The sequence below is a fragment of the Pezoporus wallicus genome, unplaced genomic scaffold (genome assembly GCF_028554395.1).
Source record: "Pezoporus wallicus isolate ANWC-B61680 ecotype Strahan unplaced genomic scaffold, APGP_CSIRO_Pwel_v1 contig_360, whole genome shotgun sequence".
Classification (NCBI taxonomy): Eukaryota; Metazoa; Chordata; class Aves; order Psittaciformes; family Psittacidae; genus Pezoporus; species Pezoporus wallicus.
Genome location: NW_026640059.1, coordinates 2,027,115 through 2,042,936, shown reverse-complemented (window position 1 = coordinate 2,042,936; position 15,822 = coordinate 2,027,115). Strand labels below are relative to the sequence as shown.

The 15,822-nt window shown below is 42.0% G+C and overlaps 1 protein-coding gene across 3 annotated transcripts in view; it reads left to right on the top strand.

The window, feature by feature from the left end:
- Window positions 1–15,822, top strand: part of EPHA4 (EPH receptor A4) — a 359,705-nt gene that overhangs the window by 300,029 nt on the left and 43,854 nt on the right. For all 3 annotated transcript variants that reach the window (XM_057417224.1, XM_057417225.1, XM_057417223.1), the window contains one exon: window positions 11,174–11,512. In XM_057417224.1, the coding sequence (XP_057273207.1) occupies window positions 11,174–11,512 (339 nt within the window). The remainder of the gene's footprint in view (window positions 1–11,173; window positions 11,513–15,822) is intronic.

Sequence of the window (15,822 nt, the reverse complement as noted above, 5' to 3'; positions counted from 1 at the left end):
CCAGTTTAGGTTATCAAGAAACTGAAGAGCCTGACTTCAAACAGCAAACATCACTTACTTGTCTTTACATTCGCCTCTTCTAATTGAATTTAGTGCACTGCTGTATTTCCTCCAGAAAGTATATTGTTTTTAAATTACCATTTCAGTGCTATTACTCAAGGCTCCTGCTTCTAATGCTTTCTGACAGTTATCAGCATAATGAACCATAATGAAATGATGAGCAATCTACAGTGGAAACTCAATGTGGATTCCACTAGAGCTGTGTGACTGTGTTGTTAAGATTTGAATGCACATTAAAAGAACACTGTCCTTATTTGTTTCCAAGGTCAGGGCTTTAAAAAAGGTCTGAAAGGTCTAAACACTTCAATTTTGTAAATGTTGTGATCTAATATACACCCTTAGCACAATCTTCTGTTGCATTTACTATATCTCAGAGATAAATATTTTACCCCCATTTTCAAAAAAGAGTGAATTTACCTACCTAATAACTGTGCTTGCAAATGAGTAATTACACAGGACCTGATTATTTGAGCATACATTTATTATGATTGCTTAGAATACTAAATAAGCAAATGTGCTCTTTTTACTTCAGCTGAACTTGTGCCTTTTCGAAATTTCCAGACAGACGCTGATTATCACTGTTCTAGCTTTTAGAAGAATAAGAAAGTAGGGTACAACACGCGGTCTTGTTGGCTAGTATGTTGTATGTGGGTCTGCACTGGTGTTGTCGTGGTTCCTTTCTAGGATTTGTACATTTGTCCTGGCACTACTTTAGTCTGAACTAAAGTTCAGTCTAACCTCTGTTGTTGGACCCCATTCTCTATAATATAAAGTATATGCCAACACAGATATTCAGAAGTTAAATTTGTGTAATAATTATTCCACCTCTTTATATATGTCTGTATCTGATTTTGTTCATAAAACATCATATAAGGTTGTTCATTATGTAAACAGTATGTAAAAATGCCTTTTAAGGTGCAGTATGGCAGTTGCAAGAGCAGAGGGAACAGTGGGTAGGCAGCATGGAGAGAATGATTTTTCTTTTCCACACAGGCTGGAAAAATAGACCATGCATTGCTGCCAGACTGAGAGAAAGGGATTGTGAGTGATGGGAATCTCAAAGGAGAAGGCTGTCTCCCCTCGTCTGTGGTGACGGGCTGAAGGAATTGAGAAAATGTTGAATAAGAAGGGGAGTGGTTATGGCTTGAAGAGAAGAGACAGGAGTAATTTGACAATGTGTGTTTATAATCAGTAGACTTGAAATCATCACTCCTTTAAATACAGCAACTGTTTATTAGCTGTCTTCTGATTTTCTGGCCAGAACCTTAAATTAACAGAGACATTTACTCAATTAAGTGGGGGCATTGATTTGGTTAGTCAGGATCCAGTTCTGTAGAGTCATTGAAGTAAATTAGAGGGCTAACAGAGTAACAAATTCAGCAGTTTGGCCAGTGACAGAACAACTTACTTTTCTGGCTGGATTTCCTTCCTGTCAGACTGTCGGGTAACTTTTTGGTATCCGCAATGGAATCCTTCTTTTTATCTTGAAAGAGTGAACACAGGTAGCATTGTCTGCAGCACAGTGTATTAGAGTAGATGTGACAATGTGCTTTAGCATTGGTGGCAACACAAAATGTTCTTATATGGTAGTTTTGGAAGAGAAACTCAGAGCCTACAGAAGTGGCACCTGCAAGCATCAGTTTCACAAACCTCTGCCAATGGTAACTGGACCTCTTCGCTTAATTCACGTAGCCTGGAGAGAAGAGGAATTGCTGATTGGATTGTTCTCCAGGTAGAAGGAACAAAGCCTATTGTGAAGCTGGTAACCAGGGTTCTTTTGGCAAGGATATAGGAAATTGTACATGCCAGTAAAATGGGCATTTTGTCATTGCCCCTGGTCCAAGATCCCTAGCTTGGCAGAACTCCCACTGAAGTCAAAAGAATCTTGCCCAAATAAATAAATTAAGAGTTGTTTACCACATCAGTTGCCTTATTAAGACCCAGTCATAAAGCTAACAGTGCAATGCAAGGAGAGGTAGAAATCGAGCAGATGACTGATACTTTAAGTGGCTGCCGCATCTTGTGGACTGTTGACTTTGGTCTTGCCAGTCGTAAAAACACATAATCTATAATGATAAATGGTCAGGAATAGCCAGGCAGACAAGAGGCAAGGGCTGTCCAAACTGTCAGTACTTGTGTAAATGAGTCCGCAGTGACAGGAGACCTGTCCATAACTGCTGAAAGAAGCAATTAGTGGCAGCAACATATACAACTGTCACAGGAAAGTGTGGGCTTTATTTCTAATCCTAAACTTACACAGCCCAGGTGTTTACTCTCTGTTATAACTTGTCTTTCAGATGGTTAAAGATCAACAACAAAGGCTTATCTGAAGGGCTTCACAGCTCACATGCTGAAACATTATTGACAGCTCCACAGTTATATAAGTTTAATGAAGCTTTATGAGATGGAAAGAGGAGGCCAAAGTGCTTTTTGTTGCAGGCTGTGCCTGGCACCGTTTTGCCAGACATTTAAGTGAGTTTAAAGACATTGATTATTTAATAATTACTTTTTTTGCATCTCCTCCGAAAATAGTAACCTCTCTATTTCACACTCAGCCCTGCCTCCAGGGAGATGAATTTTAGGATCATGATCAAGTTAAAGAGTATTGATTAGAATTGTTAAAGGCTGTCTGAGCAATAACAGCATTATGAGGCCTTGTTGAGAGAGTAGCAGTATGGTTACATCAGTGAGGCTGGCAGCACAACTAAAAGCCTTAGCAGAGCTGTACTGCCTCTTAGTGCCCGAGCTAGCCCCTTCAAAGGTACTTGATGTACTTCCAGTGACATTTCATTGCTCTCTGTAGATATGTTCCAAAGGTCTTTGGAGTTGTTCATTGTATGGATCTTTTCTTTTTTACACCTCTTTATTTGTTCTCTTTATTCTTGCTGTGTTGTACACAAAAGCCGGCTTTCAGATCTTGTATGGCAGATACGCTAAACTTTTCACCGCTTCTGATAGTGCATTTCTAGTTAGTTTTTCTTGCTATTAGACGGTTGGATGCTTACTCCCAGATGCCTGCTGCTCCTATAACTTATCAAAGACTTGACTGCTCCTCTGTAGTACAGCCAAGGCCAAGTTACCGATTCAAAACAGGCCAGTTCATACAAGGCTCCTTTTAAATGACGGTGAGTCATAGCAGCCATCCCTGTTCTATGAATCTTGTTTATTATGTAGCAAATTAGCTCAAGATTTCTGAATACCCTGAGTTCCCTTTGAAATCACCGGAGTTAAAAAGGGTCAGTGTCTCTAGAACAGGCTCATAAAGACGATCCTTTTGTCAGTCCTGGTCCAAAGCCCATTGAAGCCTGATGGTCTGCCTGATTGACTTTGATTAACAAACACCCTTAGCTGGCGCTCTGCTGCATTTAACAGTATGTTTACAGGGTTTTCTCAGTTTGAGGATCAAGTTGGAAAGCTTCAAACTGCAGTAGGTTATCGTATTCTTTTTACTGTTTGTCAGAATAATTCTTAATCCTTACCAAGCTAAGGTCTAATTTTTCTGCCTCAAAAAAGAAAGGTGATATTTTCCTCAAGGAGAATGCGGGAATGGTTAAAGAAGATTAAAGTCTTTTCTACATGCTTGAGGTTTTCTGATGTCTGGTGGGAATTGCCAATGAAGCTTCCTTCCGATCTCACTCTGTCAGTGAACACAGACCGAATGCAGGGTGACAACCCACTTGAAAATAATTATGCATTGCCCTGGCTGCAGAGACATCCGTTACCTGATAGAGAAATGTGCACACACACACACACACTGAGCAAATTATTATTTAAAATAATTTTCTCCTTCTAGGGCTCAGAAGCTTCATCCTGTTTGTTACTTGGTCTCATGCATAAATATTGAAAGCATCTTTCTTTTAAAGGAGGGTACATTTTAAATACACTAATCTGGTGACTGACAGGATGCTCATAGCAAAGGCTTGCCGCCTTTAGCATATATACTTGAAGTATCTCCATTAGCACTTCCATGGAGAGTGTGGGTTTCAGCTTGCATTTTTAATAGATTCCCTCCCACAGGTAGATCTTCCAAGGTAATAAATATTAACTGTACCATAGGTTAGTAGTAAATAGATACAGTTACAGTCCAAATACTGATAATATCAGTTTACTCCTGGGTAATACTGCTGCCAAAATAATCCACTGCTGCTGTTAGTGGCTGAGGACTAAGCTGGCACAAAGAAACGAGCTCCTGGTGAGGAGCCCTCTGCTAGGGGACAGGCTGGGGCAGAGAAATGCAGGCAGGACACTGTTTGTGGCTGGAGAGCTTAATTTTGGGTGCCATCAGAGTGGGTTTCTCATAAGCGCTAAAATTCATTTTAAAGGCATTAAGTGTCAAAGCCCCGTGCTGAGGGGCTTTTTATTTTTCGTTATATTTTTATTTCTCCACCTAAGAAATAGTATATAATGGTTACTTGGGTCTCATAAAATTGGCCAAATGAAAGCCCACAACTTTATCTTCAGTGCTTTGTCCATGGGACCTCTGAGAAGAGAAAAAAAAGGTGGTTTTTTTTTTATTTGCCTATAGCTTTGGTGGGCAAAAGCTGTTTGCCCAAAATTTGGAGCTGCTAGTTGTCTTAAAAGTGGGATTCTGGCATCCAGTCAGCTCAGGGCAGCAGAGAACCAAGCATCAAGGTCCTCCTTATTTCTTCTCATTTTATGGGAAAACAAAGTCACTTGGGATCTGTTTTGCTGGGAACCTTTTCTTTGTCTTATTCTTTCACTGTCCTTTAATCCACGCCTCCTAATCGTACACTGTTGCTGAACTAAATTAACTGGTTTAGTGAAGAAAGTATTCTTTGTGTCAAACAAGTCTGTCTGGTCCAGTTGTAGAAAACTGTAATTGAATTTACTGGATCCACCCACAGAGACTTTTAGAGAAGTACCTTGCTGGGCAGATCAGTAATAAAAAAGGAAGATGTAAAACCAGGGGTATTAAAACCTTTGTCATAACCATTTAAGCACAGTGCACTTAGAGTTCTGCCTTCAGATCCCAGGGTTAGTTTCCAGAGGTATTTTTCAGTTGCGTAGATTGGTTGGTTTACAGCTGTAGGGAGAAAAGGTGGGCTGACACTGTTGGAGTCTATCTGCATGCCAGACAAATCTTGCCTGTCTGCCTGTCTCGCTGGAATCCCTCCAGCTCCAGAGCCAGCCACAGCATATTCTTTGACATGGGTTTGTGGTATATGGAGTTTGTTGAGGGAGAGGCTCTCTCCATTTGACTTGTGCTTCATGGTGGTGCTGAACTTGCAGTCTCGGTGCACACTGGTTAGACCCCGTTCTTGGGCATGCCCAGGGTCTTGGTGTATGTACTTTCCCTTTGGCATGCATGAAGGGATGGGTGCAACTGATCCCTGAGGACAGCAGAAATTTTCACTCAGTTGCAGCTAATCATTGGATTATAGAATGGTTTGGATTGGAAGGGGCCTTAAAGTGCATCTAGTTCCAACCCCCCTGCCATGGGCAGGGACACCTTCCACACGATGAGGTTGCTCAAAGCCGTATCCAACCTGGCCTCTTTGTCTAATCGCCTTTGTGCTATTTGACTTTGAAAACATTCATTGTGTTCAGACTTTCTTTTTCCTAGGTAGAATGATTTTGCCAATTCCACTAGGTTGAACCTCCTACAATTGTTCTGTTATCCCTTAGTGGCAGGAAGAAAGAGGCTTTGGGATAACTTCCTCAGCAGGAGCACAGGCATTCGAGCAACAGGCAACCAACCTATTGATGGTTGAGATGACAACCTCTGATGATCACTCAGTATGCAGGGTAGCAATTTATTCTCCTTGCAAATAAACAGTTTACTGAAATGTCATTATGCCCAGTGTTAGTCTGCAGCCTGCTTCACTTCACAGCCATGGCGTCCTGCCACCTGTACCCCACAGATACAGGTCAGTCCCGGAAAGTGAGTTCATTACCGGGTCTTCACTGCGGAAGTTGTACGCGAATTGCTTCAGTGCTTGGACCAGACTTGATCCCTGGTGTGAATCACAGAGGCTCTTTAACTATACCCACAAAGACCTGTAATCCACAGAGAGCTGACACACAGGTCATGTACACGCAGATGTTGTGTGGTCTGGAGGGAGCCGGTCAGGTGTTGATCCATGCCCTTGTCATGGTTTTCATCAGGCCTTTATCAGTGTTGCAGTGGCGTGCAGACTGGAGTGGGACTTGAGTGCTTTGTAGGAAATGAGGGAGAGAAATGTTGGTAGATGAAAAGTTAAAATGCAGCCTAAGGTTGTAGTAAGAGTGCTAAAATACTTTTGTTCTTTTAGCAAAAGTAAGGCTCGTTTGTTAACACCTTAAAAGCTCTAGTTTTCCTGAATATTCATTTGACATATGATACAACATTGTCCTTAGGACAGACAGATCTGTATCTGTGGATGAAAGAGACAGATAGATGTAATAGCTATAGCTTATTGCAGCAAGCAAAAGAAAAACAATCTGCATTGCCCAATATGTTTCAGTTAATCTAATAGGAGGGTTGAAGAAGATAGCAAGATTATCTTGACAAAGATTATTTGTTGCTAAACAGACTCTTGAATGTTTTCCTCAGTCCTGACACACAAGCTGAACTGCTCCACCCAGGGCCTTTCCATTTGTTTCATGGCTGAGTTGATTTCCATAGGTTTATTGTGAAGCAAGATTTACGGAGCCCCAGGAAGGAATAAAATGAAAAACTTCCGTTCCCTGTGTTCCCACAGAGGAGACCCCAGTGTCTGCTGATGGTGATGGTAAATGCTCTGGGTTGGGGGATCTGGCTTTCAGGCCCCATGGTCAAACTGTGTCCTCTTTGCAGTCCCTGATGGAAGAAGTGCAAGTGGCTCTGCAGTTCCATCCCTCAGGTTCTGTTGTCTTGGGCAGGGGAAGCGAGAGCATCTGGCTTCCTAACATCACAAAATGAACTTTAAAATTAGTTTTTCAAAATAACAAATGTCTAGATTTATTTTTCCTGTAGGAACTGTCATGATTTTAAGCTCTTCTGGTCAGTGTGGCAGTATTAGTTCCATGCTTCCAGAGCTCCAAATGGTTCGTGCAATAGTATGCTTCCATCAGCAGGAGTTTTAAGAAAAATGCTTGTCCTGGGTTTAAACCACGACAGTGCTGTAAATCATGGGACTCAGAACAAAATCACAGACGTTGGTACAATTTTCAGAGGCACAGCTCCCTGTCTTCCCTCTCAGCTGCCCTGTAGCTAGATCTTGCTGACAGAGGATAGAGGGTTTGTGTGAGGGCAGTGGTCTGGCTGGCAGGACGCCCTTTCTGCAGGATCCTGCTAGCTGGGTTTGTCCTGGAATTGCTCTGGCAATTCCAGCTTGCCATGGCCCTGAAAGGGTTTTCGTCTCTTCTAGCAGCAGTGGCTCTGTTGTCAGAAACACAGCAAATCCTGATCACCATTGAAGGAAGGAGCAGATACGCCCTGTGTTTCAACATCTGAAACCAGGCCCATCAATCTGAAACTATTCCCCACTCCTAGTGCCAACAACTCTATTGATGACTATGCTCCAGAAAGAAAAGAAATTGCTTTTTCCCTCATGTAATGTCAGCCCACCATTTGGAGACTCCCCTGCATCTTCCTTTTCATACTGGAGGTGGTGTGCTCATCTCTGTGACCTGCAAGCATCTGCTTCCCTGGTTTTCCACTTCATTGCATCTCTGTTTAGACACTGCAGTGCCCTGTCCCACATACTAATTACTGACTTTTTGCTTCTGAGGAGCTTGATTCATTCTGGCATGTTTTCCCATGTGAAACTGGACCTAGAGCCTTGGAAAATACCTTAATGGACATCAGAGCAAGTCTGAGTTTAACCCCAAACTGGCTGCTGTGTCTGAGCTAAAAGGCACATCTTTCATGCTGAAACTGTGGCAGTATGAACCTTCCTCATGTAGAGTGCTTTGCTTCACAAATATTCCCCTGAAACGAGGGCAGCCCTGGCAGTGCCTGGCGTTGCTCAGGGAGGTGAAGTGCTTGCACAGGCACCACCTTATCTCAGCCCTCCTGGCTGCGCTCCGAGCCGATGCTCTCACTTATGTGATTGCAGCAAGCGAATGATCTGTAAGAACACACCTTTTGCTTTTTCTCGCCATTAAGCTCTTGCTGTTTCCCATAGAAGCAGTTTCTGTGCAGGGCTTGCTGCTTCCAGGAGCTGAATGGCCACTGGGAGGACAGACCTCTGAGGAGGTCTTTTTGCTTGTTCTCCTGCCTCCTTGATAGTGCTGAGGGACTAATGCAACCTTGTGCACCTGCCTGCCCTGAAGAGAGAGCCCTGGTGTGAGGCAATTTTTAGGGGTTTTAGGGTAGATGAGTTTAGATCAGTTTCTGCTCAGCAGTTCCTGCACTGCTGCTTGAGTTCATGATTGCAGCAATGTCTTCCACCTCATTGCACTTGCTGGAGTGGCTCCTCTTTTGAAAAGGAGGCTTATGTATTTGCAGGCTAAGCAGAGACTGCTTTCTCCTGCCCAGGGGAGCTGACAAACCCAGCTTGTGGGAGAAGGAGGGATGGTGATGGGGCAAAGGCACTGGGCTGAGACTTGGGAGCGTTGTGACTGATTCCCAGATGTGCAAGGCACATCTTGTGTGCCCTTGTCATCTCACCACATCTCTCTACCTCAGTTTCCATGTAATTAACAGAGATAAAACCCACTTTCTTTCCCTTTTATTTCCCTGCTAGTTTCTAAGCATTTTTGGAGCAGGAAATGTCTCTTACTGTGTTTGGTAACTGATCTTTGAATAAAAGGGTTTTGTCGTTAGAAATCCTAAATGCTGCCAGTGTATAAATAAATGTCAGGAATGGCAGCCTGGTGGTGCAGTGAGCAGGAGGGTTCCCCATCGCAGGGGCTGGCCCCGGCTCTCTCTTCTTGCAGTAATTCTACCTGTCAGCCTTGATTAACTCAGAGTGCTTCAAAGGTTTGGCAGGAAGGGAGGATTTCCCTCTTTTCAAAATGAATATATTAATTTTGTATTTCTGAAGTGACTGCAGAGAAACAATCTTTGCTCAGCTACTGTTGCAGTAGAGGCCTTTCATTTAGGTACTGAAGATAACTAGATACATTTGACCTCTGTGTAATTTAAGTCTCTTTTTCTAACCTGCCTCTTTTGAAAGAAAAGTTCTGTCTCCTGCTGAAAATGTGTTACATCCTGGCAGCTTCAAGCACAGACCCAAGGACAGGCTACAGCCCTCAAAACCTTATCCTCCACAGAGTGCTCAGGTCTCAGGCTTCCTTTTAGATGCACCTGATGAATCAAGGCAACCAGAATTAATCTTTGCCATAGCCACCTCTTAGCAGCTTAACCACTGCTACACTTGAGGTACTTTCATTTCAGCAGAGTTTCAGCATAATGTATTTGGTTCCCATTTTACCTTGATGGCTGTTTTTGTACCTTTGGCATGTGGCATTATGATTGATTTATTTATACACTTAATTAAACTGTTGGCGTATCTCCCCCCCCAGTTTCATAACATTTGGCAAATAACAGCAATGGAAAACCTGGTATGGAACTTGTCAGAACTTTGTCCATTTTCTGTCAGGAAACCTGGCTGAACATTTTTTTGCACTCAAACTATCAAATGTGTTTTGATAAAATTTAAGAAGGTTTCACAAACTCTCCTATTTCTTGAATAAAAATTGAATTTGGGACTTTCTGCAGAATTATTCCCAGTATTTTCATGGTAATAATATTTGTGTTTAAAGCATTGAGTAATTACTAAGACTTGCTGTTTTTACTGTATTCTGGTCTGGATCATTACATTTTGCAAGCTTTGTTCTCACTCTTTGTTTCATTTCTATTTGATATAGTATTTACCCTATGTCCTGTCTCAAAGTACTGTGTGTGTAGTCAGAGTCCCCTCATGCTCTACTCCAGCCTTTCAATGAAGCTTTTTGTGATGTGCAAAATACCCCTCTGTTTCATAGAGTTACTCAGAATCATTATTGTTAAATTTAAGGGTACAAGAAGTGTCTCACCTCGGCTGTATTGAAATCAGATTAAGAGTCACAGGATTAGCTCTTCTGCATTTTCAGTTTTCTTACTGGTTTTGGGCCCATGGGGATCTCAGCATATAAGATCTCTGTTACAGAAGGAGGCAGGGCGCTGCTGGAGGCACTTTGCCCAGTCGGGCAGAACCGACCATTACAGTCCCAGCAGGTTGCTGAAGGTGCCTAGAGGAGCTGCCTCCTGCGTGCTCTGCTTTGTCTCTGTCGCCCCTTCCCTTCACTTAGCTCTGCACCTCTCTTGCCCAGGGAGTCCTCTGCATCCTGCCAGCAGCTCTGTTCCCAAATCCTACAGTCCCTGTGCTGGAACCAGCTGGGAACTGTTTGGCAGCATATTTATGAGTCTTAGTGTCTCCTGTCCCTGTGGTGCAAGAGCCTGTGTTGTGTCCCTGATTCAGCCTTGTTTCCAAGCTTTCTGTATGGTCTCTTGTTCTTGCCCAGTTTTCTTTTATCAGCTCTTCTTTCAGCTGCTCACCATATTTTCCTCTCCAATTCTTTCACATTCTCCAGCACTCCCCTATTGTAACCTTCATTCTCTGCCCTTCAAAGCCCTGGTTCTGTGTCCAGCTTTCTAATCAGCTCTCTTTCCTGCATGCCAAAGTGTCATTTCCCAGTTGATGGCTTCAGCCTTCACTGAATGCCATCTGACATCAACTTGTCTGGAAAATACTGCACTTCTGTTCTTAAGAAAAAAATATCGGGAGATCAGCAATTTCAGTGAGAATCTGTCTGTAGGTAATGGGGGACCTTGAAAATCTCCAGTGAAGTGGGAGTTCTGTGCATTTAATGTTTTTCTTGGGAGGTCATGGAAAACTGCATGTAAAATACATAAATGTTACGTTTTTCATAACAAGTCCAAATAGTGAAATTGAAAAAATACTGGGCTTTCAAGCTCATTTAGATCTGGAAAATACTGCTAATTGATCAGATGAAGAGATCAGTTTGGTTTACCAATTAATTTTTCACCTTTATCAAGGACATGGAGAAATAAAATTCTCTGTGGTCTCTGCTGTCCTTGACTTAACTGGGAGTTGCACATGCTCACTATCACCCAGGACCCTAAGCCTGAAGACACTATGTAGGCTTTTTGCACATATTAAAAACATGGACTTTTTCTTTCTAGGCCCTCCTTCTGCTCCCCAGAACCTGATTTCCAATGTCAATGAGACATCAGTGAACTTGGAATGGAGCCCCCCGCAGAACAAAGGTGGTCGGGAAGATGTCTCCTACAATGTGGTGTGCAAGAGGTGCGGAGCTGGTGACCTCAGCCGCTGCCGGTCCTGTGGCAGTGGTGTGCACTTCAGCCCCCAGCAGAATGGCTTGAAAACCACCAAAGTCTCCATTACTGACCTCCTGGCACACACTAACTACACCTTTGAAGTTTGGGCAGTGAATGGAGTGTCCAAGCAAAATCCCAGCCAGGACCAAGCTGTGTCAGTCACTGTGACAACTAACCAAGCAGGTAGGAACCTGAACTCAAATTATCTTCCTCTCTCTTTTGCCTGTTTTTGAGGAAAGCTGTGATTTCCAGTACATTTAGCGTTAGCAAATGAATGCAAGGAGTCATAAGATGTGTAACTGGGTCAAATCCCTATTTTCTCATTATTTATATGGATAGTTTAAATTCTTTAGAGCTAGAAAAACAGAAGAGTTTGACTCCTGTTGCTGGGAGCAGAGCTCTGCTGCAGCATGCTGTGAGGATGTGGAGAGGCATTCTTCAGAGGCAGAGCAGTACAGCTGCCCAGGGCGGTGCAAAGGGACCGAGCCAGGGTCACCAGCAGCTTGGCCCTTTGTAAGGGAGATCCTGCACATGGGTACAAATGTGACCTTGGTGCTCATAGAGAGCAAAATGTGCACTTGGGGAGCATAGGATTGTTTTTTTGCCCCCTCCAAAAAGGGATGAATAAGACTGAAAAAGAAGAATGAGCTGATGCTGGCTTGCCTTCATGCCCTCTTTCCTCTCCTGCAAAGTCAATTAGATTCTGTCCCATTGTTAAATAAATACCTTCTTAACCTGCTGCTAACCACGTTTCAATTGATCAGAGCTGACATTGCTTTAGAAATCCTATATGAGCCTTCATCTTATGATGGCTGATTTTTTGTGTTTCACTCAGCTGGGAGAGTGATATATTATTTCTGTTTATACCTGGTTATTTCAGAAACCCAGTTCTACTTTTTCAGTCCCCTGTGCTTGACCTAACAAAGGCTGCTGCAGCAGATTGTGGTTTAGTTTTGATGATCATTTGTATCAATTTTTCCTTTAATTACATGAAAACATTTCTTGTTTGCAGCTTGCTAGGGTTTCAAGCACAGGCTTCCAGTTGAATTTTTAATTTAATGCACAAAATGTATCTGAATATGACACTCTTCTATATGTAAATTAGGTATCCAGACTGTCAGACTGGCTACAAGACCGTCAAACCTGTTATCTAATCGCTCACAGCGCTGATTGCCTTCCAGTCCCACAGATGTTGCAAGCATTCAGCACATTAGACCATAGCTTACAGGGTTATCATTTATCGTTAGACTTATGATGTATGGGACAATATTAATTTTGTGTATTTGGATAGTACTGGCCTATAGAAATATTTTTAATTCTGTTTCCTAATAGATGCATGTGAAAAGTAGCTATGCATAGTCTAAATCTACAAATTTTAGCTGTAGTCAAGAACATTTCAATATTAACAGAGAGATACGTCCAGTTTTGCAGTGACAGTTATAAGTGAAATTGTCAAGTCCATGCTGAAGCTCCTTTGAAAAATCTGGTCCAGTGTTTTTTGTTCTTCACACATACAGTTGACAGCATCCCTTTTAAATTATGATTCAAAAATTGAAACTATTGCTTTGCCTGGTGAAAAGAAGGCTAATAGAGAACAGGGGCTATTACAGAGTCTTGGGAGAAAGCTGTGGGAGAATGCTGTCATACAGTATACGAAAAGAGAAGGTTGAGAACAGCAGCAGGGACAGTGTTTTTGTGCTATGAATGCCTAGCAGAGAGTATTTCTCACTGATTTTGGCATGTGTAAGGATTAGTGGATACATATATGCATGAATAAGTGAGTGGGATCCATCTACTGTGTGAAAATTCTACCATCTTATGCTTTAATATGCAAACTGAAATCTGATTGAATATGCAAATAAGAATTGATTTTTTTTATTATCCATGAGTAGCAGTTCTTCACATCAGAAAATCTGTATTTTTGCCAACATTTCCAATTTTGAAACATGCCCAGTCTATCAAATGCTTCAGAGGGCTGGAGAAATCTGTACTGGTACAAATGAAAATTAACTCCAAGGTGCCAGTGTTCTTCCATTCTTCATCCAAGTGTGTGTATTCTGCTGCCTAGAAGATCTAAATAGAAATGTGTGGCCTAAACCTACAGATCTCAACTGAGATAAATAGTCCTTACATATGCAAATAATCTCATTGATTTCAATGAAACTGCTTGCTTGAGTAAAGGTTTGTGAAGTTGGACCCTTGGGTTTTACGAGTACTGATCTGTTTAATCATTGTAAATGTGTGTCTGGGGTGCATTAAAATTCTTGTGCCACTAATTTTCTTTCGCTATATTTTATTATAAAGAAATCATGTCATGATAGAGCTCTGCCACAGGCTTGGTTTTGATCTCGCACCTTTCTTACACAATGTAAAGCTACCTTGGTTTCTTTGGAGCAATTTCTAAAGTCGGATTAGAGCCAAGATCCTCCTTTAATAACACTCTTTCTCTGTTTTGCTAATAAAAATGAGACTACTAATGCTGAAAATCTATAAACGACTTTATTGGTTTTGATATCTTATGCCTATGCTTTCCAACATTCAGTAGAATGCCAGCCCCTATAGAAGGTGGCATGCCTTGGGAGAAGGACAGAAAACAATGATAAACCAGTTACTGGTGTGTTCAGCACTAAACTGAAGAAATGTGTTGCAATGACTTAAAAGGTGCAGCTGAAAGGCACAGGTGTTTGTTTGCTTTTGCCATTTTACTCCTGGAGAGAATGAAATGAAGCAGTTTACTTTCCCCCTTTGTTTAGAAACTCTTTTCAGTTTCCAATACTTCAGAAAAATGTTTAAATGAAAATAAGCTTTTGCCATTCAGAGTAGGACGAAAAAGCATTTGAAAATATATTTTCCCTGCTTCCTTTGAAAAGGTCCTGGGTTTCATAGCTTTTGTTTGTTTTTAAAAGAGAGAAGCTAAATTTTAGGCTTTGATCCAAGTAAAAATTTCTATCTACAAGTGAAATACTTCAATGTTGTGACATTTTAAGACATTCTGAATGGTGAATTCAGCTCGTTATTGTATATATTTAGTATAATGATTTTTTTTTTAAATGAAAGCTGATATTCTTTTCCCATGTAAGCTTAAAAAGAAATTAAAGAAAGCAAAGGATGGAACACTGAGCTGTTGAAACATGGAGCCAGCACCCTTAGCACAATTAGTACTGAGAAATGCTGATATTCAGGGTCTCCACCAGCCGTGGTGGCTTTTGTGGCTTTCTGTTTTCGATCAAATGAAATGAGCACTTTGTCCATCTTTTAAAGATGTGAAATGACTTGTGGAAGGGATGTAAACCGGCAATTCCTACGTGATGCTGCTAGGAGAAGCTAATTTCAGTGAGAATCCTTACCAGACAGTTGACTGAATAGCTCAGAATCTCCATTTGCCTTTTTTTTTTTATTTTTTATTGCTAAGGGTAATGCTGTGAAGCTGTTCAAAATTAAAAAGCAAATCTCTCACCAAAGGGACCTTGTTCACAGCAAGCAGGAAGCTTTTGTTGGGTTTCTGTTTAAAAAGGCACCAAACAGTTTATATTTTTATTAAATATCATAGCTGAGCTGTTCAGGTTTCCAACCTGACAGCCAGGCTCACATCTAAGCTCATCTGTGTGCGTGCCCAAGGGACAGCGCCGCAAGGACAAGGTTTTACTCGGATGCTAAAGACGTTCACAAGCGCAGGGAGCAGTGGGGAGGGGGGAACAGCCTACACAAGCTTTAAATACAATTTAAAAATCCAAACTCATGCTGTTTGCTTTGCTCCCTTTGTTTTGTTTGCATTTTATGAGGGATGGGTGTCCTTCTGGCTCATATGCTTGTTGGAGTTCAAACGGTTGATATTTCTGAAGAAAACAGACTGCCTGGTGAACTGTTACCTTGTTAAGCTTACCTTGGACTCAGGGTTTCCTTAAGTGGACCAGCACAGCTAGATGAAGGCTGGATGTGTCAATTAGGATAAAATACAGTATAAATAAGTAAACTTACTTTCTCCCATTGCATCAGACTGGATGTTTTCAAGCTGCCTGTGCTCAGGATCAAGAACTGATCTTTCTTACGAATTTCTCAGGCTCTCTGTCCCACTTTTCCCTCTTTTTGTTCTCTCTCTTCTCCCCTGTTCCTTTGTCTCGGCAATCTCCTACACCTTGCCTGTCTAGCTGTCTGTTAACCTGTCTCAAAGCTGCTTCATCTCAAAGGCAGAGCAGTGTGGCTGGCGCTGCTGCAGTCCTTCCCCCCTTCTTTTGTATGCTCCCCCGGTCCCTCACCATCACTCAGAGCCCTGCGGTTGTTCAGTATCCATTTCCAGGCAGGAACTAAAATAGGTCACGGTGCCACCAGGATTTGAGCACTGCCGAGGATATCCACGTGAATTGAGTATTCTTCTGGGACAGGCTGTGGTGGTGGTGGCCAAATTGTGATGAACCCAAAATGCTGACATTCAGTACAGGGAAGGAAAATATCAACTGTTACTCAATTTTGTTTAGCCTTTAGGTTTGTTTGTT